This window comes from Lipotes vexillifer, unplaced genomic scaffold, assembly GCF_000442215.2.
Source record: "Lipotes vexillifer unplaced genomic scaffold, Lipotes_vexillifer_v1.1 scaffold153, whole genome shotgun sequence".
Taxonomy (NCBI): Eukaryota; Metazoa; Chordata; class Mammalia; order Artiodactyla; family Lipotidae; genus Lipotes; species Lipotes vexillifer.
The window spans coordinates 2,134,673-2,156,558 of NW_006774670.1; the positions used below are offsets into that span (position 1 = coordinate 2,134,673).

General features: G+C 35.4%; 1 protein-coding gene across 1 annotated transcript in view; it reads right to left on the reverse strand.

The window, feature by feature from the left end:
* ARAP2 (ArfGAP with RhoGAP domain, ankyrin repeat and PH domain 2) overlaps positions 1-21,886 on the reverse strand; it is a 183,717-nt gene that overhangs the window by 33,204 nt on the left and 128,627 nt on the right. Inside the window, exons 26-27 of the mRNA XM_007449426.1 lie at positions 14,048-14,176; positions 3,903-4,042 (exon numbers count right to left, since the gene is read on the reverse strand). Coding sequence (XP_007449488.1) covers positions 3,903-4,042; positions 14,048-14,176 — 269 coding nt within the window. The remainder of the gene's footprint in view (positions 1-3,902; positions 4,043-14,047; positions 14,177-21,886) is intronic.

Sequence of the window (21,886 nt, forward strand, 5' to 3'; positions counted from 1 at the left end):
GGCGTGTGGCCCCAGGAGCCAGGGCCGCTGAGCCTGCGCGTCCGGAGCCTGTGCTCCGCAACGGGAGAGGTGGCGACAGTGAGAGGCCTGCGTACCACAAAAAAAAAAAAAAAAAAAGAACACTATCTTTCTGACAAACACTATATGATCTCACTTATACGCAGAATCTAAAAAAGTCAAACTCACAAAGAGGCAGAGAGTAGAATGGTGGTTTCCAGGGGCTGGGAGTGGGGGAAATGGGAAGGTGTTGATCAAAGGGTACTAAGTTTCAGTTATGCAAAATGAATAGGTCCTGGAAATCTAAAGTACAGCATGGTGACTACAGTTAACAGTACTGTATTGTATACTTGAAACTTGCTAAGAGAGTAGATCTTAAATGTTCTCACCACAAGTGCACACACACACAAAACTATGTGAGGTAATGAACATGTTAGTTAGCTTAGATTGTGGTAATCATGTCACAGTGTATAGGTATATCAAAAGCATCACGTTGTATAACAAATAAATACAATTTTTGTCAATTATACTTCAATAAACCTGGGGAAAAAAATTCAAATGTCAAAAAAAAGAACACTGTCTTTCAGACAAGCTCTCGATACTATTACCGTCTACCAGTTTGTATGAATTATTTTAGATTAAGCAGGATGATCCTTTCAGAAAGATAAAAATTCTTAAAAACATTCTGTTAAGGGATGAAATTCTTTAGCTCAATTACAAAATCATTTCATCTTAAAAAAAATAATTTCTCCATGAATAGGCTTCCTTGTGGCAGGTTTTAAAATTTACATCAGCTTGGGGAAAAACATTATAAAAAACCTGAATTGTGTAAAGTGTCATATTTGAAAATATTTGGTACTATTAAAATGAAAAACACTTATCCTCTTTAAATAAAATTCCATCAGCAATAACACCAAGCCAAAATAATACAAATTATTGTTTCTATAGTAAGAAACAATAAAGCCTCTGCATAAAGCCTTTGGAAATAGACATCTGGGAATGAATTCTGACTCTGTCGCTTATAGGCTAAGTGATCTTGGGCAAGTTATGTAATATCTTGGTATACTACATTTCTTCATCTGTCAAGGGGGAATAACTATAGCACTAGTTTCATAGGATTGTTGTAAAGATAAAGTGCGATAATCAAAGCGAAATGTATAGAACTCTGCTTTTTATGGATTAACGGGTTGAATGTTAGTTGGGGCCATTATGACTGCACTTCTATTGCTACTAGTTGTTTCTAGCAACCTTCTGTTGCTACACAATGGAAGCGTAGGTTCCTTAATGGGACTAAAAAGTCCATGATGATTTTAAAATACCCTAAGCAGATATCCAACTACACAAGTGACAATTAACCAACATGTAAATGGAAGGACAAGGATGAAGGAAATGAGTCTAATGAAGATCAAGGTGAGTGACGCATTGAAGAAAACCAAACAAAATTCAATCAGATTGAGTTCTAGATGGCTAGAATAAGCAGCTGTGAAGTTTAGCATTTCCTTTCATGAACATAAACCTACAGTTCATGAACCTTAAAATCTGACGTGTTTGGCTCACATAATCCCAAACTCTTAAATGCCTTATTTCTGCAAACTCCACTCTTCCTGCACTGAAAAAAGTGAAGAATGATATCAAATGATAATAAACGATAACAATCGTTTGATACCCACACAGATTCCCTGCTAGGTTTATCAGATGGAGTAACAAAGTGTGACTTCCAGTATATAATACAGCCCTCTGAAGAGAGGAATTAAGGGCTGTGGAATTCAGTGCTGTTTTGTTAGCTCCCTGCCTGGACATTCCACTGTTCTTGAAGAACATGAACATGAAATGGATACACTAAGTAGAATGCTACTAAAATTTATTTATGCCCACCTGGAGGCTTCCCTGCTGGAGGAACATACAGGACAGTGGTCAGTGTGTGGAGAGCTCAGTAGAAGCCACAACTAAATGGGGCTATAGAACTTTGGAAAGCTGTTTAATAATTCTTCCTTCATAACAATACAGTATTAAATAATAGATGTTACTAGTCTGGTCCTTCTTTATAGATCTCCAAAACACAACATGGTGAAGCGTCACACACACTTGAAGTATGCAAGCAATGCTTACTCAAGCGAATATTAGAATTCAATGGAAAAAAGTAGCTTTAGGTCCTGCTGTCATTCCACATTTAAAAGAATTGCTTGGATATTGCTTGAATCTCAAGGAAGTAGAAATGTTACTATATATACCCATGTAACCACCACCCAAAACTGGATAGAGAACATTTATTTCTGTTATCCTAGAAAGTACCCTACTGACCCTATCTCCTTGCTTCAGTAGCAAACCTTCTCCACACCACAGGCAAACACTTTCTGACTCCCATCACCATAAATGATTTTGCCTCTTCTTAGACCTTTTATAGACAGACTCATATGGTATTATTTTGGGTCAAACTTTTTTGCTCAGCAAGGATTTGAACATTCACCCATGTGGTTGCATTCATTCATTTTTATTGCTGAATATTATTCCATTGTCTGAATATATCATTCTCTTATTGATGGGCATTTAGAATATTTACAGGTTTTAGCTTTTATAAATCAAGCTGCTTGTGAATATTCTTGAACAAGTGCTTTAGTGGATATAATACCTGGGAATAGAGTTGCTGAATCATGGGGTAGATGTATGAATAACTTAATTTTAAAAACTGCCAAAAAAGTTCTAATAGTAATTGGGTGATTTTACCCTTCCACCAGTTATTGATGAGGGTTTTAGTTAATCAACGTCCTTGTCAACATTAGATGTTGTCACCCTTATGATTTTAGTTGTACTAATGGTATATCTTGTGGTTTTAATTTGCATTTTCCCTGATAACTAATGATGCTGAGCACTTTTGGTTCAACCACTTATTGGCCATTCTTATGTCTTCCTTCCTGTAATGTCTGTCCAATACTTTGCCCCAATTTTTATTGGGTTGTCTTTTTATTGTTGATTTGGAGGAGTTCTTTATATTGTGCAAATGAGTCCCTTTTCAGATATATGTACTATGAATAGATTTTTCTCAGACTGGAACTTCCCTATTCATATTCTTAGTGGGCTGTTTTGATGAGCATGCTAATATACATATACATACATATATATATATATATGTTTCACAGTTGAAAAGGAACTTTTATATATATTCTTATTTAAGCATTACAACAATCTGGCATGCAGGACTCATACTATCATCATCATATTACAGATCTAGAAATTGAGGATGACAGTTTAAGATTCTTATTCACACAACCAACTTGGCGGTTTTGAGGTTTTCTGATGCTAAGTTCAATATTCTTATACCTACTCCCTCCTTTTCATCTCTAAGCCCTCTCTCCACTCCTCAATTCATTAATAAAAGCTGTTAGGGAATTCAAACATATTGGGATACATCAGTAAGATTCAATTAATAAATACAATATTACGAGTTAATTCATTCAAGAGTATAGGAAATATATTAATCAGATTTAATTTTTAATCAGATTTAGCATTTGGGTTTTGCCTTTTTACTCTACATTTTATTCATTTCCATTTGCTAAACTCAAGCCACTTTTGCCTTAAGGCATGACACATTCTCTTAATTTTATTGACTGAGATGCTGATTTATATGCTAGTTTATGTAACACATATTAGACTTTTCTTTAGAACTTAAGTCAATCTCTGCCCTAAAAAATATGAGGTGCTCAGAAAGGCCGTATAGGGAGTTCTTTACTGTGTTACTAGTTGCATTAATGTCATATCCCAGAGGCTGAAAGTAATCATCAGCTTACTGTACATTTTATTTACTAGAGGCCTTGACTTCCAAAAGAGAAGGCTGAGAGGCGTGAAATAAGAATGTTAACACTCACACAAAAGTATATACATATTCAAATACTACATATATTAAATACCTTCATATCCTTGTAAAGAAAGAGACAGCCATCTCGTAAAACAAAATACCGGTCTTGAAACTTATTTCCAGAGAGTATTTTAGATGGTTCTTCTTTGATTTTCAAGACTCCCTCTTTGATACTTTCCAGGGCCTTCCTCTCTGTAAAGTACAACATTTACTTTTGTAAGTTGGGTACATTTTCATTTATTTGGAATAGAATATAAAACATTTTTGTATTTTCAGTTTTGATGATATAGAGTAATAACTTGTTTCCTACCATTAAGAAGCCTCTAGTTAATTTCTGGGAACACCTTGTGTCAGGGGAGTATTGGATAAGTCATAGATCCAGTAACCAGATCTATATATATCTATTTATAATACATAGGCCTGCCCATGCTGTCCAATTAGCTACTGGCTAATGAGCATCTGAAACATGGCTAGTCTCAACTGTGATGTGCTATGAGTATAAAATATATACCATATTTTGAAGATTAGTACCAAAAATATGTAAATATATCACAATTTTATAACACTGATTACATGTTGAAATAATAATATTTTGGATATGTGAGTTTAAATAGAAGATACAAGTAAAATTAATTTCACCTATTTCTTTATATATATGTTTATATATGTATTTTAAAATGTGGCTATTAGGCAATTTAAAATTACATACTCAGCTTGCATTTTATTTCTCTGAATAGCACTCATACAAACAATGCAAAATACACAGGTAAAAGAGAAATCTCTTCTGGAATCCTGTCTCAGGAATCCAGGAATTCTTGAGACATTAGAGAAATTCCTATTCCTATGAAACAGGTAAGGGTAAATAAGGCAAAACTGCTAATAATGCTCATGCAATACTGCCAGTGTCCCACACTTAGAAATCATTTCAACAGTTGTATTAAAAATCACGTTTTTGGTAAAAAAAAAAAAGTTGAAATTGTGTAGATTTATCACGAATAAATTTATCACTGTATCTCTAGTCTACAGCTTTCTTCTTGAAATCCCAACAGTATTAAACCGCCTACTTGAGAACTGAGGAACGGTGGAAAGAAAAGAAACCTGAAGCCAAGTAGCCACGACATGGTCATTCTGGGGTCAACTCCTACTTTTCCTGTAAAACAGGAGTAATAACACTTATCCTGCAGATTGTTGTCCTCATATTAGATCATGTCCATAAAAGATGAAGCGTGAGACATTATATCAGGATGAGGGCTTTTAGCAATTTCCTGGTATTAAGGTGACATAATTTTTAAATATTCATGCAGAGTTTCTAAAATTTACAAATAACTTGATTTTAGAAAGAAAAACTCAATCTAAAACCTAGCATCCCTTGGTTTGGGGAAAACCTTTACTTATACAGCAAATACTACACAGACGTTCACAATTATAGTTAGTATAAGAAGACGGATGTTAGAAAAAATTGAAATAGTGCCTTATAACTCAAATATGAGCATGGGATGACAACCTGGAAGCAAAAATCCCCATGATTAATCACATCACTGATCCTAACCGCAAACAAAAGTAACTGACAAGCCCCAATAGTTTTCATGATCTGCATACTGGTCACAGATAACATTCTTTCAATTGCGATGTTATACTAAAATAGGTTCTTTTTAGGTGGTCTGTGACCTTAAAATAATTTCTGAAAAATACACTGCTAACATTTGTCTTCTGGTATAATCTCTTAATATTTAATTCTATAGAAAAATATTTTAAGTAATATTTTATAGCTAAATAACTTCTATTTAAATTAAAAATAACACTTATCCAATTAAAAGACTTGAAAGAAGATGTATTTTAATGCAATAGGAAGATCAAGGAAAAAATATAAAAGTAGTATTCAGCAAAATTCATATGATATCAATTCATTCTTCATGAGTATCGAGTCCAGTATGCACTTGGTTCTAATAATATACAGTAACCTCAAAAGAGATGATTTCTGGACTTGCAGTGCAGTGTAAGAGACAGAGTGAACATGGACTAACAAACAGTGCTTATATATCCTGATAGGAGAAATATGGTAAGCAATTTAGAAAACATTGGGTGGGCTTAGTGATTCAGCTGATTTAGAACAGAAAAGTGGAGAAAGGCATTTATAATACTATTAATTTAGAAATAGGCGAAGTATTTTAAGAGCATTAAATTATAATCAAGTTGTGAGATAAAGATATTATATATTGCTCAAGCCAAACCAATTCCATTCACACCTTCTGATTATACTTTTTTAAGATTTTTGTTCAATTTAATAAAGCTTTCTAATTTTACCAATAAGAAATAATCGTATGTCCGGTGTTAAAGTAAACCACTCATAGGTCAAATAGAAAACAGGCTTAGGAAAAAAAAATATTGTTGACACCTTTGGTTGCATTTTTATTAAAATTTAGTTTTAAAAATCGTATGTAATTATCTTAGCTAAATCTTGTACAGATTATTAAGGGACTCGGGAGGAGGCTTTGAGAGGAATATATGTTAAGGAGAAGGAAAGACCAAAAAGAACCTTGAAACACTAAGTTCCATGATAAATACTGAGAACTTAGAAGAATTTCTAACAGCTCACACAATGTTAAAATAAGTAGAAAAAATACCCATCGCTTAAGGGCCAAGATGAAGTTATGTACTTTGGGGACATTGTGCATGACTCAGTGTGTAACACAAAGAAGGATACGAATTAAATGGCTTCCAATAATTCACTTTTCCAAGCTTTTCCAGTACTGCCAGGTCCCTCAACTGTGGAGTACTTCCCACTTATATTTTCACTCCCTCTACCTCATCCTGGGGAGAAAGTTTAAGATCTAGAGACACTGTTATCATTAGAGAATTATAAACCCCTTTCCCCCTCCAGGTGTTTGCTCGGACAAGGAAGGAAGGCTCAGTTGAGTTTAGTGAAGGTTCTTTAGAGTTAACACTGGGTAAGATAACAGATTGGTATTCTTAGTTATATTGTGCTGTAATTTTGTTATTAATTAGAAAAGCCCTTAAAAAGTACATGTATGAAACCACGCAGAATGGTCAAATTTATTTATTTAAACAGAACAGACATCATATTACTGATATTACTGAGACTATGAAACTGATCTCCCCACCCAAAGGAAAAAAAAACAGTTTTCCAAATCATTTGAAAAACCTCAAGTTCTTAGACAAAAACAGTAATTCCTAACTAGTGGCCCCTAATCCCAATAAAATAACTGATCTGTGGAGGAGCTTGGAGGGTCTTGGGAAGGAGAGACAGAGACAGACAGAGATAGGGAGAGACACAAAGAGAGAGAAGCAGGGGGGTAACATAAACTAGGAATGGTATTTCTAGAATACATATTCCCCCTTTATCCTTCATGTCCAGTCATCTAGCAGTTCAGCCATTGTTCTCTCAAGGTTTCTCTCTGGGGTTCAATTCCAGTTCTTTTCCCATATCATCTCCCTAACCCCTGCCTTTTCTACCTAATACCTAGACACCAGGATTATATAATTCCATGTCCTGCTTTTCTAATGGCTCCATATAATTCCAGATTTGTGCTATGCAAATACCGTTTTATCATGTTAATACCCTTTCCAAAACTCTCTTTTATTTAACTATTTGAAGTCTTACTTATGTAACATTAAAAGCCTAAAATTCTTTCCCTGACTTTTCAAGGATTAAATAAATAAACTAGACTCCCCCTACTCATCTTCATAAGCTATTAAATTAAAATATAATATTTATTTATAAGTCAGTTGATCATAATACACTGTTTGTAAAACCAATCTGTGTCTCTGTGGCATGACTGAAGTTGATCATCTGGGTGAACCTAAGGGAAATTCCATTCTCCTTGGTTCTATACAAATTCTACCCCCACTTCTGGACCCAACTCATCCTTGAAGAATTTTTCTAACTACTCCAGTCCATACTTGTTATTCATGTCTTTAAAACTCTAAAAGTTAGGCATTGAATACATGAAAAGTCATGTTTGTCTCATAATTTTGCTCTTAAAAATAATAATTTCAGTCTATGGCCATACCACCCTGAATGCACCCAATCTCATCTGATCTTGAAAAAATAATAATTTCATGTTTGCTTTTTAAAAAATTGTGGGCTTTAAATTTTCCTCCCCAACCTATGTGAGAACTAACATAGCACAGTGACTAAGAGTTTGCTCTGGAGCTAGACTACCTGGGCTTGAATGACAACCACATCCTCCACTGGATCCCAGGTAGTAATCTCTAAATCTCAGTTTCCTTACCTGCAAAATAGGGATTTATACAGTGATCACCTAGTAGATCTGGTATGTAACGTATTTAGAAGAGTGCTTAGCACATAGCAAGCAGAATGTAATTGCTTATTTATCTAATGGAGGACAGACATCATTTTTTTCTGTACTGCAGAGTCTGTAGTAAACAGTATAGAAAAAATTACCCTTCCAAAGGCCTGGTGATTTATAGACTGAATTTACAAGAGTTTTAAAAACTAAAATCTGCTCCTCCACTTACCAGCAGGTCACCTTGAGGGAGTTATGTAACGTTTCCATGTCCAAGTTTCTCCATTTATAAAAGGCTTAGAGAGTACTAGTAAAAAACCCCATAAGACTGCTAGGAAGATTAAATGACATGGTGTATGCAAAGCCATCAGCCCAGCATCTGGCGCCCAGTAAATGCATAGTAACTATGAACAATTTATCTCTTATATATGATCTGTGCAATGAAAGGGGAATATAAAACAAATGGGTCTATTTTCCATGGTCTCTATGTGTCGCCCTTCCTCTTTTGCTGGCAAAGACTATTTTCTCAGGCCTGTACATTATCTGAAAAACCAAGTTCCACCCCTGCGCATGTACTCTAACTGCTGAAGGAGACAAGCAGTTTTCATGAGACATCCTCTTGAAAATGTGCCACAACCAAGTGATATTTGGCAATATTTGCAGCCTGAAAATCTAGAAATTTCTTCCAAATTAAAAATTATCCATATTTTCCTTTGTTTGATATTGATTATATAGAACACATATATTCTTTATAATTTGGAGGAAGCAGAATTTGATATAGTTCACTCACTGCATGACATTCACTCAAAATGTACTTAATAAAATTTAGTTCTACGACTGGGTAGTATACTTTCCTTTGTTACTTGTATTGAAGAAGTAATGCTTAATAGAACTAGCAGCCTGATAACATCCTTTTGTAATTAGGTTATCCTTAAGCAGTAAAATTGTAAATATACTTAATACTGGAGGACTGACTAGAAAAGTGCCAGAGATTCCACACCATTTTACTGACAACACAGCAAACTGTAGAAAGTAGAACACTACTTTTCTGTTCTATCATCAATTTCCGAGAAAATACTTCCACTTGAAGTGGACTGGATCTTACCTTCAACTTTTACACATCTTTGGATTTAAAAAGATATGATGGAAGTGGAATATAAACTATTTCAGCTAGACTATGATTTATGAACTCATACTATTTTTGCTGGACTTTTCCTTTATTTTCTTAAGTCAGTTGATAGTGGATGGCTCAGCTTTCCAGGTCTGAATTTGCTGGAAGCAGTTGCATTTTGAACTATTCTATTCTAATGTAAATTTAATTCCAAAGCATCTGTCATATGTGGCAATCTAAATTTAGAAACCCATACGCATTTTCATTTGAGTTACATCTTCTATCTTAAAAGTAGTTCTTCCCCATTGAGATCATTAAAACTTGATTCTGTTGTATCACATTCTATTGGGGGTAATATTAAAGAACTTTAGTGCTTAAAATAAGACTTCTGCAACAAAAAATTATTTATTCTGGAACCTTATAGAAGCTATAAATTTATGGCTAACTTGTGATAGAGATGTTGAAACTTAATGTGGGATAATGATAATATAAGATGGTCTAATATGATTAGCTCTGACAAAGTCTAAATGGCAATTTAAATGAAGTTTCATTCTCCCTATCTCAATGTCTCAGCCATAATCCATGGGGTAGAAAAGAAATTCAGACTATTATTTTTCTTTTCAAGTTAGTTACCTCCTCATTACAATAATGACAATAGCCCAAAATGCTTCTCAGAAATACAATGCTGCTTTTGAAAAACACAGAATTGATTTTTAAGTAGAGGCAACAGAAAATTCATTTACTCTTACATACTTGTATAAAAGTAAAGTATGCTTCCTCACTGCCTTAAATGAATGAGCAGAAATTAAGTGTTGTTTGACTCTAAAGTCTATTCCTTCTTGTGATATCTATATTTTAAACTATTGAGATAAAAAGAACAAATTGAGAAAATTAAAACCCCTAAACAACCCCAAACCCCTAAACTTATTATTTGATAAAATTTTTCATTAAGCAAGAAGGTGGTATCAAACAAAAGTATATGCCTATAATTTGTTGCATAAAATCAGAAATACCATCATGCAATTAATGAAATGCAAGTCGTGTGTGTGTGTGTGTGTGTGTGTGTGTGTGTAGATAAAGGAGAGACAGGAAGAGATAAGGATAGGTAGACAGACACTAAGGTTTGTGGCAATTAGGTGTCAGGTATGATGAGACAGGTGCGAAGGATGTGTCAGTGCTACTTTATGTTTTAAGAAAATATTAACACAATAGCTATTCATTACTGAGAGAAAAGTATGGTTGTAACCAACCAGCCTTGTTTCAAACTGTGCTAATTTCCACTTGGCCCCCAGGTTAGAATAAGAAAATCTTAAGAAAGGAAAAGAAATCCTTAACATTGTTTCCTTTCTGCTGTGAAGAGCCATGTGTTTCTGAGGTGATTCCAGTTTTTCTGCTAACAAATTGACAGAGAAATCACATTTGATTTACTTTCATTATTTTCCTTTTAGATCCCAATTTTAAGTAGTAGTGCATGTAATGAATGGAGCAATAATTCTGGAGTAGGTGGTCACTGTTATTGATTTAGGAGACATTTGCCAAGACAGAGACAAAGTAGACTGAATACCTAACCAACCTAAAATCTATCACACAGGGTACCCCATAAGAAGTACTTAGAATCCCCAGGTTACTGTAAGACACGACTATAAGAAAAAATCTTGACTTTAGAAGTTGATTTAAAAACAAACAATAGGCCAAACCTTCTTTAAAATGACAATCCTAAATGTACACAGATGCAAAACCAACCATAATGAAAAAGATTTTACTTTGACAATCTGAATATAAATCAAGCTCTAATTAAAGACATTTATAAAAATTTTATTGGCTAGAAAACTAAAAAAGAAAGTTAAACATTTACTTCATAGGTACTCCTGTTTCTGACCGAAAGTACATAACTACTAATATGAAATGGTCTAATTAATGTATTTCCTGAGGGTTACTCTAAAACCTGACTTTTTTTTTTCATGCAGAGGGACATAATTTCCTGGTAGAAAGAACTATTGATATCATAATAACAAGTTGCATATTGGTTTGGCCAGCTGAGGAGGGTAGAGTGCAGGGGCAGTTATAAGTTTCATAGCTCCCACCCTGTCAGAGGAATGCAGGAGATATGAGAGTAGCATAAGAGTTTACTGACATTTTACTCTAGAGAATATTTCATCCAAATCTCAGAAACAGTCATGTAAGCCTGCTTTCCACTGCTTGGGTTCCCCAGTTTTTATGCAAGGTGCTTTGTCTAGACCTTACAGAAGCCTGATGCTTTCAAAACAGGACACACTCATAACCCCCAAAAGAGGACATGTACAATAGGTGAGGCATCATTTTAATGCCCAATTAAATGCCCAATCTTCCTACCTAGTTTGTGGGTAGAGCAATTTATAGTTTGTCAGTCGACCATTTCTTGTTGCCCTTAAACAACAAAGATTTTACTCAGATGTGATTGCTCTAAACCCACTCAATCTAACATTGCTAATACAGCACTTAATGGTATCCTTGCTTTGGGTTATCCCTCAGGCCCACCTGCACAAAACCTTCCTTTATATTATAGCCTTTTAAGATCTTATTCTTGTCTGGTTTTATTCACATAGCCAGTTCACTAGCATTCAAACAAGGGCTAAGTTTTTGCAACATGGAGAATTAAGAGACATTTTTGAGGGATATTAGAAAAAGGAAAATTCTCACCAAAAATAAATTAAAATTTACCTGAAAAGATGACTTATTTTCTAAAAGAAAAGAAGCCATGAGAACCTATAATGTATTTCATAATGCAGGCAGGAGTTTGTTCATAAACTCAATAGTTTCCTTTATCTCAATGTTAAAATGAAAGAATAACAGAATTTGAGTTAGGCCAGATTTCAAAGGTTATCTAAATCAGAGATTCTCAACATGACACCATTGACATGTTGAGCCAGATTATGCTTTGTTGTAAAGAGCCTTCCTGTGCATTGTAGGATGTTTCGCAGCATCTCTGGTCTCTAACCACTAAATATCAGAAGCACCACCCTACCCAGTGTGACCCAGTGTGTCAGAAATATCTCCAGACACTGCCAAATGCCCCCTGGGGGACAAAAATCTCCCCCACCTGACAATCACTGCTCTATGATAGGGATGCTTGTAGCAGGCATATGATGAGAGAGAATTTCTATTGCAATCGTTGAGCAGTATACAGAGGATGTGGCCAAAATCATATGTAGGAGTAAGAAAGAAGTTAAACAAGATAAAGGTGTCTAAAGGCTAAATTTCTATAGCAAAAAGAACACATGTTGGGTTTATTTAGATGCTAGTAAGACCAGAATGACATAGAAGCTGTTAAACTGCTTGCATTTTGTAAAAATACTTTTGTGTAATTGTAAGATATGAAGGGCAGAGTTGTGGACTGAATGTTTATGTTTCCCCAATTCATATGTTGAAACCTACGTACACGGTATCAGGTTTTAGGAGGTGGGGCCTTTATGAGGTAATTAGGATTAGATGAGGTCACGAGGGTGGAATCCTCAGGAATGGGCTTAGTGCCCTTGTAAGAGTCACAGAGAGTGCGCTTCCCCTCTCTGCTCTCCGCCCTGGGAGGACACAAGAAGTCCCCAGTCTGCAACCTGGAAGAGGCCTCTCACCAGAACTTGGCCAGACTGGCACCCTGATGTCAGACTTCTAGGCTCCACACTGTGAGAAATAAACTTCTGTTGTTTATGAGCCATCTAGTCTACTGTAGTCTGTTATAGTAGCCAGATTATCATGAAATCAGAAACATATCAGATTAGCCTGGTACAATTAAGAACTTGCTGACTTATGGCTGCTAGCTAGAGAGTCTGCAATCATACCAAGTAGCTTTACCGCATTTAAGAACTGTACCAACCTCCCCATCTTTTTTCTTAATAATTAGAAGTAAAACCAATCTGTTCTCAAATCTAGTACTTAATAAATGTGTGATCTGGAGGCAAGTTACTTAATTTCTCTGAGCTTCCCTTTTCTCAGTTGTAAAATTCAAATGATAATATAACTCCTGGAGAAATTTTAAAAAAAGTATAAATGAGTTTTGGTATGCAGAGTTCATTTTATAATACCTGATTAATAAATAGTAATGGTTATTATCAATATGAATTATAAAAGTTGTGGTAAATTTTATCTTATAAAACTTGAATCCTCTGCTTTCGGGCTTGGTTTATAGACAGTGTGGCAAGAAATCTTTTTCTAATCTGTCAGATGATGTCAGCATAACAGAAGAATCTAAGTTTCAAAATGAAAGTTTTTTGATACCTCAAACAAGTTCAGAGACTGTCTTATATGGATCCCCCGTGCTAGCTAACTTCTTACTTAACCTTACATGTATACATGTCTTCTCCCAGTTGGATGGCAAATATCCTTATTGGAAGTATCTATTTTGTATTTGTTTTCCAATATTACTACAAAATAGGTGAGAATTATAACAAGCATACAATCTCAGAGCTTGCGATTCTTGAATGCTCAGAGAACTTTCAAATGTAAATATAATTTAAGATGATTCACCATCTATCTAAAAATTAGGAAAACACTTAAGCAGGGCAAATAAATAAAATAAACCCAAAACCTTAAAAAGATGAATCATTCCTGCTAAATCTTTAATTTGATACGGTCAAATTAACCAACTATTACCACAGTCTGACCCACCAGGAAAATATGACCCTGGCACTTGGTCTATATATTCTTCTTTCTAACAATAATGGCAGTAGATTTTTCATTTAGCTACTCATTTTTACATTTTCAGAAAACACCTGTGCCATAATAATTATCCTTTAACCACTTGAATTTTCAATCATAGTTGCAATGTGAAATAACAGCACCTACCATTATAGTGTTTCACTGTGTCAATGGTTAAGAATCTCTTCACCACAAGATAAGCAGATCCAGGTTCAGCTAATGAACTCCACCGAAGCACCTGTTCCAACACATTTTCTGTGTAGTGAAGAGGGCGCTCTGCAAACAGAAACAAATCAAATTACAAAAAAAACAACTTTTTTTAATTATAAAATTTAAAAAGTCCTTTTAGAAAGCTCTGTACAAGACAATAAGCATGACTGTATCTTATGGTACACAAGATAGTGCTAGGACTACATACAGGAAACCCTAAGACCTAGAACAGCATTAAGCACGTAATAAAATTTACTGTATAAATAAATCTTTGCAGGGACATTTGTTTGTTACACAACAATTTTTAAAAAATTCAGAGGTACTACCCTTTAAATATAATTTCACAAATATAGTTACCTTTTTATACAACAAATTAGTGAATTACTCTACTTTTTAATTTAAACAACATTCTGGTTTGCTTATGGAAAGATGTGTATTTGAATATGCAAATAATAATTAAAAAAGGACTAGTAAAATTAGTCTTGTCCAGTACTAAGTAATAACATAAACACTTTGTTTCTCCCAACAAGACTAGCATAATTTGTGATCAATATTAGTGAATAACTTATAGCTGATACAGTCAACTTACATGAAATTATAAAAAATAACTTCAACAGAGAATATAAGATAATCATTATCAAACAGTACTGAGTAATCTATGTTTAACTATTAGTGGAAATATCAATCAGAAACATTATGTAGCAATATTATACATTAACTGTTCATATAATAGGCCAACAAGCAAGAAGTTGATGACATCTTAAAGATTTCTCCTTGGCAGGACGTGATCTCACTCCCTCTTGCGAGAACACCAGAATCACAACTAACTGCTGACCAATCATTGACAGGAAGACACTGGAACTCACCAAAAGAGATACCCCACATCCAAAGACAAAGGAGAAGCCACAATGAGACAGTAGAAGGGGCATAATCACAATAAAATCAAATCCCATAACTGTTGGGTAGGTGACTCACAAACTGGAGAACACTTATACCACAGAAGTCCACCCACTGTAATGAAGGTTCTGAGACCCACGTCAGGCTTCCCAACCTGGGGGTCCGGCAGCAGGAGGAGGAATTCCTAGAGAATCAGACTTAAAGGCTATCGGGATTTGATTGCAGGAATTCGACAGGACTGGCGGAAAGAGAGACTGCACTCTTGGAGGGCACACACAAAGTAGTGTGTGGATTGGGACCTGGGGGAAGGAGGAGTGACCCCAGGGGAGACTGAATCAGACCTACCAGCTAGTGTTGGAGGGTCTCCTGCAGAGGCATGGGGTGGCTCTGTCTCACCATGAGGACAAGGACACTGGCAGCAGAAGTTCTGGGAAGTACTCATCAGTGTGAGCCCTCCCAGAGTCTGCCATTACCTCCACCAAAGAGCCCAGGTAGGCTTCAGTGTTGGGTCACCTCAGGCCAAACAATGAACAGGGAGGGGACCCAGCCCCACCCATCAGCAGGCAAGAGGATTAAAGTTTTACTGAGCTCTGCCCACCACAGCAACAACCAGCTCTACCTACCACCAGTTCCTCCCATAAGGAAACCTGCACAAGCCTCTTAGACAGCCCATCCAACAGAGGGCAGACAGCAGAAGCAAGAACTACAATCCTGCAGCCTGTGGAAAAAAACCACATTCACAGAAAGATAGACAAGATGAAAAGGCAGAAGGCTATGTACCAGATGAAGGAACAAGATAAAACCCCAGAAAAACAGCTAAATGAAGTGGAGATAGGCAACTTTCCAGAAAAAGAATTCAGAATAATGATAGTGAAGATGATCCAAGACCTCGGAAAAAGAATGGAGGCAAAGATAGAGATGATGCAAGAAATGTTTAACAAACACCTAGAAGAATTAAAGGACAAACAAACAGAGATGAGCAATACAATAACTGAAATGAAAACTACACTAAAAGGATTCAATAGCAGAATAAATGAGGCAGAAGAACGGATAAGTGACGTGGAAGACAGAATGGTGGAATTCACTGCTGAAGAACAGAATAAAGAAAAAAGAATGAAAAGAAATGAAGACAGCCTAAGAGACCTCTGGGATAACATTAAACACAAAAATATTCGCATTATAGGAGTCCCAGAAGGAGAAGGGAGAGAGAAAGGACCCGAGAAATATTTGAAGAGATTATAGTCGAAAACTTTCCTAACATGGGAAAGGAAATAGCCACCCAAGTCCAGGAAGTGCTGAGAGTCCAAGGCAGGAGAAACCCAAGGAGAAGCATGCCGAGATACATAGTAATCAAATTGGCAAACATTAAAGACAAAGAAAAATTACTGAAAGCAGCAAGGGAAAAAATGACAAAAAATATACAAGGGAACTCCCATAAGGTTAACAGCTGATTTCTCAGCAGAAACTCTACAAGCCAGAAGGGGGTGGCATGATATACTTAAAGTGATGAAAGGGAAGAACCTACAACCAAGATTACTCTACCCAGCAAAGATCTCATTCAGATTCAATGGAGAAATCAAAAGCTATACAGAGAAGCAAAAGCTAAGGGAATTCAGCACCACCAAACCAGCTCTACAACAAATGGTAAAGGAGCTTCTCTATGTGGGGAACACAAGAGAAGAAAAGCACCTACAAAAAGAAACCCAAAACAATTAAGAAAATGGTAATAGGAACATACATATCAATAATTAACTTAAACGTGAATGGATTAAATGATCCAAACAAAAGACACAGGCTTGTTGAATGGATACAAGAACAAGACCGATCTATATGCTGTCTACAAGAGACCCATTTCAGACCTAGGGACACATACAGACTGAAAGTAAGGGGGTGGAAAAAGATATTCCATGCAAAGGGAAATAAAAAGAAAGCTGGAGTAGCAATTCTTATATCAGACAAAATAGACTTTAAAAGAAAGAATGTTACAAAAGACAAGGAAAGACACTACATAATTATCATGGGATCAATCCAAGAAGAAGATATAACAATTATAAATATATATGCACCCAACATAGGAGCACCTCAATACATAAGGCAACTGCTAACAGCTGTAAAAGAGGAAATCAACAGTAACACAATAATAGTGGGAGACTTTAACACCTCACTTACACCAATGGACAGAACATCCACACAGAAAATTAATAAGGAAACACAAGCTTTGAGTGACACAACAGACCACATAGATTTAATAGATATTTATAGGACATTCCAGGTAAAACAGCAGATCACACTTTCTTCTCAAGTGCACAGAGAACATTCTCCAGGATAGATAACATCTTGGGTCACAAATCAAGCCTCAGTAAATTTAGGAAAACTGAAATCACATCAAGCATCTTTTCTGACCACAACACTAGGAGATTAGAAATGAATTACAAGGAAAAAAACATAAAAAACACAAACACATGGAGGGTAAACAATACGTTACTAAATAACCAAGAGATCACTGAAGAAATCAAAGAGGAAATCAAAAAATAGCTAGAGACAAATGATAATGAAAACACAATGATCCAAAACGTATGGGATGCAGCAATAGCAGTACTAAGCAGTACTACTACTTTGTTTATAGCTATACAAGCTTACCTCAAGAAACAAGAAAAATGTCAAATAAACAATCTAACCTTATATCTAAAGGAACTAGAGAAAGAAAAACAAACAAAACCCCCAGTTAATAGAAGGAAAGAAATCATAAAGATTAGAGCGGAAATAAATGAAAAAAGAAACAAAGAAAAGAATAGCATAGATCAATAAAACTAAAAGCTTGTTCTTTGAGAAGATAAACAAAATTGATAAACCACTAGCCACACTCATCAAGAAAAAGAGGGAGAGGACTCAATAAAATTAGAAATGAAAAAGGAGAAGTTACAACAGACACCGCAGAAATACAAATCCTCCTAAGAGACTATTACAAGCAACTCTATGCCAATAAAATAGACAACCTAGAAGAAATGGACAAATTCTTAGAAAGGTATAACCTTCCAAGACTGAACCAGGAAGAAATAGAAAATATGAACAGATCAATCACAAGTAATGAAATTGAAACTGTGCTTAAAAATCTTCCAACAAACAAAAGTCCAGGACCCGATGGCTTCACAGGTGAATTCTATCAAACATTTAGAAAAGAGCTAACACCCATCCTTCTCAAACTCTTCCATAAAATTGCGGAGGAAGGAACACTCCCAAACTCATTCTATGAGGCCACCATCACCCTGATACCAAAACCACACAAAGATAGTACAAAAAAGGAAAATTACAGACCAATATCACTGATGAATATCGATGAAAAAATCCTCAACAAAATACTAGCAAACAGAATCCAACACGTTAAAAGGATCATACAACATGATCAAGTGGGATTTATCCCAGGGATGCAAGGATTCTTCAATATATGCAAATCAATGTGATACACCATATTAACAAATTGAAGAATAAAAACCATATGATCATCTCAATAGATGCAGAAAACGCATTTGACAAAATTCAAAACTGATTTATGATAAAAACTCTCCAGAAAGGGGGCATAAAGGGAACCTCCGTCAACATAATAAAGGCCATATATGACAAACCCACAGCAAACAACATTCTCAATGATGAAAAACTGAAAACATTTCCTCTAAGATTAGGAAAAAGACAAGGATGTCCACTCTCACCACTATTATTCAAAATAGCTTTGGAAGTCCTAGCCACAGCAATCAGAGAAGAAAAAGAAATAAAAGGAATACGAACTGGAAAAGAAGAAGTAAAACTGTCACTGTTTGCAGATGACATGATACTATACATAGAGGATCCTAAAGATGCTACCAGAAAACTACTAGAGCTAACCAATGAATCTGGTAAAGTTGCAGGATATAAAATTAATGCACAGAAATCTCTTGCATTCCTATACAGTAATAATGAAAAATATGAAAGAGAAATTAAGGAAACACTCCTATTTACCACTGCAGCAAAAAGAATAAAATACCTAGGAATAAACCTACCTAGGGAGACACAAGACCTGTGTGCAGAAAACTATAAGGCACTGATTAAAGAAATTAAAGATGACACCAACAGATGGAGAGATATACCATGTTCTTGTATTGGAAGAATTAATATTGTGAAAATGACTATACTACCCAAAGCAATCTACAGATTCAATGCAATCCCTATCAAATTACCAATGGCATTTTTTACAGAACTAGAACAAAAAAATCTTAACATTTGTATGGAGACACAAGAGACCCCAAATAGCCAAAGCAGTTTTGAGGGAAAAAAGCGGAGCTGGAAGAATCAGACTCCCTGAGTTCAGACTATACCACAAAGCTACAGTAATCAAGAAATTATGGTACTGGCACAAAAACAGAAATATAGATCAATGGAACAGGATAGAAAGCCCAGAGATAAACCCACGCATATATGGTCACCTTATCTTTGATAAAGGAGGCAAGAATATTCAGTGGAGAAAAGACACCTGTTCAATAAGTGGTGCTGGGAAAACTGGACAGCTACATGTAAAAGAATGAAACTAGAACACTCCCTAACACCATACACAAAAATAAAATCAAAATGGATTAGAGATCTAAATGTAAGACTGGACACTATAAAACTCATAGAGAAAAACATAGGAAGAACACTCTTTGACATAAATCACAGCAAGATCTTTTTTGATCAACCTCCTAGAGTAATGGAAATAAAAACAAAAATAAACAAATGGAACCTAATGAAACTTCAAAGCTTTTGCACAGCAAAGGAAACCATAAACAAGACGAAAAGACAACCCTCAGAATGGGAGAAAATATTTGCAAACGAATCAAAGGACAAAGGATTAATCTCCAAAATATGTAAACAGCTCATGCAGCTCAATATTAAGAAAACAAACAACCCAATCCCAAAATGGGCAGAAGACCTAAATAGACATTTCTCCAAAGAAGACATACAGATGGCCAAGAAGCACATGAAAAGCTGCTCAACATCACTAATCATTAGAGAAATGCAAATCAAAACTACAATGAGGTATCACTTCACAGTGGTCAGAATGGCCTTCATCAGAAAATGTACAAACAACAAATGCTGGAGAGGGTGTGGAGAAAAGGGAACCCTCTTGCACTGTTGGTGGGAATGTACATTGATACAGCCACTATGGAGAACAGTATGGAGGTTCCTTAAAAAACTAAAAACAGAATTACCATATGATCCAGCAATCACACTACTCAGCATATACACAGAGAAAACCATAATTCAAAAAGACACATATACCCCAATGTTCACTGCAGCACTATTTACAATAGCCAGGTCATGAGAGCAACCTAAATGCCCACTGACAGATGAATGGATAAAGAAGATGTGGTACATATATACAATGCAATATTACTCAGCCATAAAAAGGAACGAAATTGGGTCATTTTTTGAGACATGGATGGATCTAGAGGCTATCATACAGAGTAAAGTAAGTCAGAAAGAGAAAAACAAAGATTGTATATTAACGCATATATGTGGAAACTAGAATAGTGGTACAGATGAACTGGTTTGCAGGGCAGAAGTTGAGACACAGATGTAGAGAACAAATGTATGGACACCAAGGAGGTAAAGCAGCGGTGGGGTGGCGATGGTGGTGTGATGCACTGGGAGATTGGGATTGACATGTATACACTGATGTGTATAAAATGGAGGACAAATAAGAAGCTGCTGTATAAAATAATAAATAAAATAAAATTCAAAAATTCAGAAAAAAAGACTTCTCCTTGATAAATGCTCATTCATATACATCTGTTTTATGTAAGCATATTTTTAAATACATCCCAAGTTCTTAGCATAGAATTAACAAAAAATTCACAGGCTTTTAAAATTACAATCAAAGTTTCATAGGAAAGTGTTTTGCTGATCAAAATATGCCAATCAGTTAATCAAATGTTATGACAGTAGCATATGCTGAGAAAAAAAGAAATTCAAGCTTCTTCACAGTACACTGAAAACAGCATAATTGAAATAGGAAGAACATAAGCTCTAACATGAAGATGTTGATGTAACTCCCCGTACCATAGCCTTTATAAGTCAGTTCAGCTCTTTCATACCCTCCTACATGTGAAACGAATAGTACTTGGCTTTTCGTTTTTGGTTAAAGCAGTAATTAATGCTAATGACAAACAACAAAGCGTATGTCAGTAGCATCACACTTGTATATGACCAATGCTATTTTAATTGGTAATAAAATCACAAGTAAAAAAGACCAAATATATCACATTCTCCTTAATACTGGTCTCCCAGAGAAGTTCAACTACTTGCCTAAAGCCAAATAGCTGGTAAGGAACAAAGATTTGACTCTCAAATGTATCTGACTTTACAGCCCCAAATCATAACTACTACACTCGGTTTTATTTTGGACAAATATGTAAACCTCCCCATGATGATTTTCACACATGTAATTTTGGGGAAAAAGTATCAACTCACCAAGATATTTCTGAGGACTAAATAAGGTAATATAAGCAAAGTGAAAAACAATTCAGTTCACACTTTCTCCTTTACTTTCCTATCCTTAGTGAGAAGATGGTAAGGAAATAAGATAGTTTCAACATCCTGTATGTAAAGAAACTGATGATATTGCAGTTGGCTTGGCAGTGGGAATGATACTCTTAACCGCAAAACTATCTGGATTGAAATAAAAGCGTACTCTCCTTTATTACAAGATTAAATTTGTAAAGAGACTTCCAAATATCAGAACATTTATATTAAAGAGGGTCACCATTACAAGTAGATACAACAGTGATAGTTCTGAAGTGCTCTTACTTATACTGAAATATATCACAGCAGAGGTAGAGATAAATATAGATGTGCAAAAAATTAGCCAAG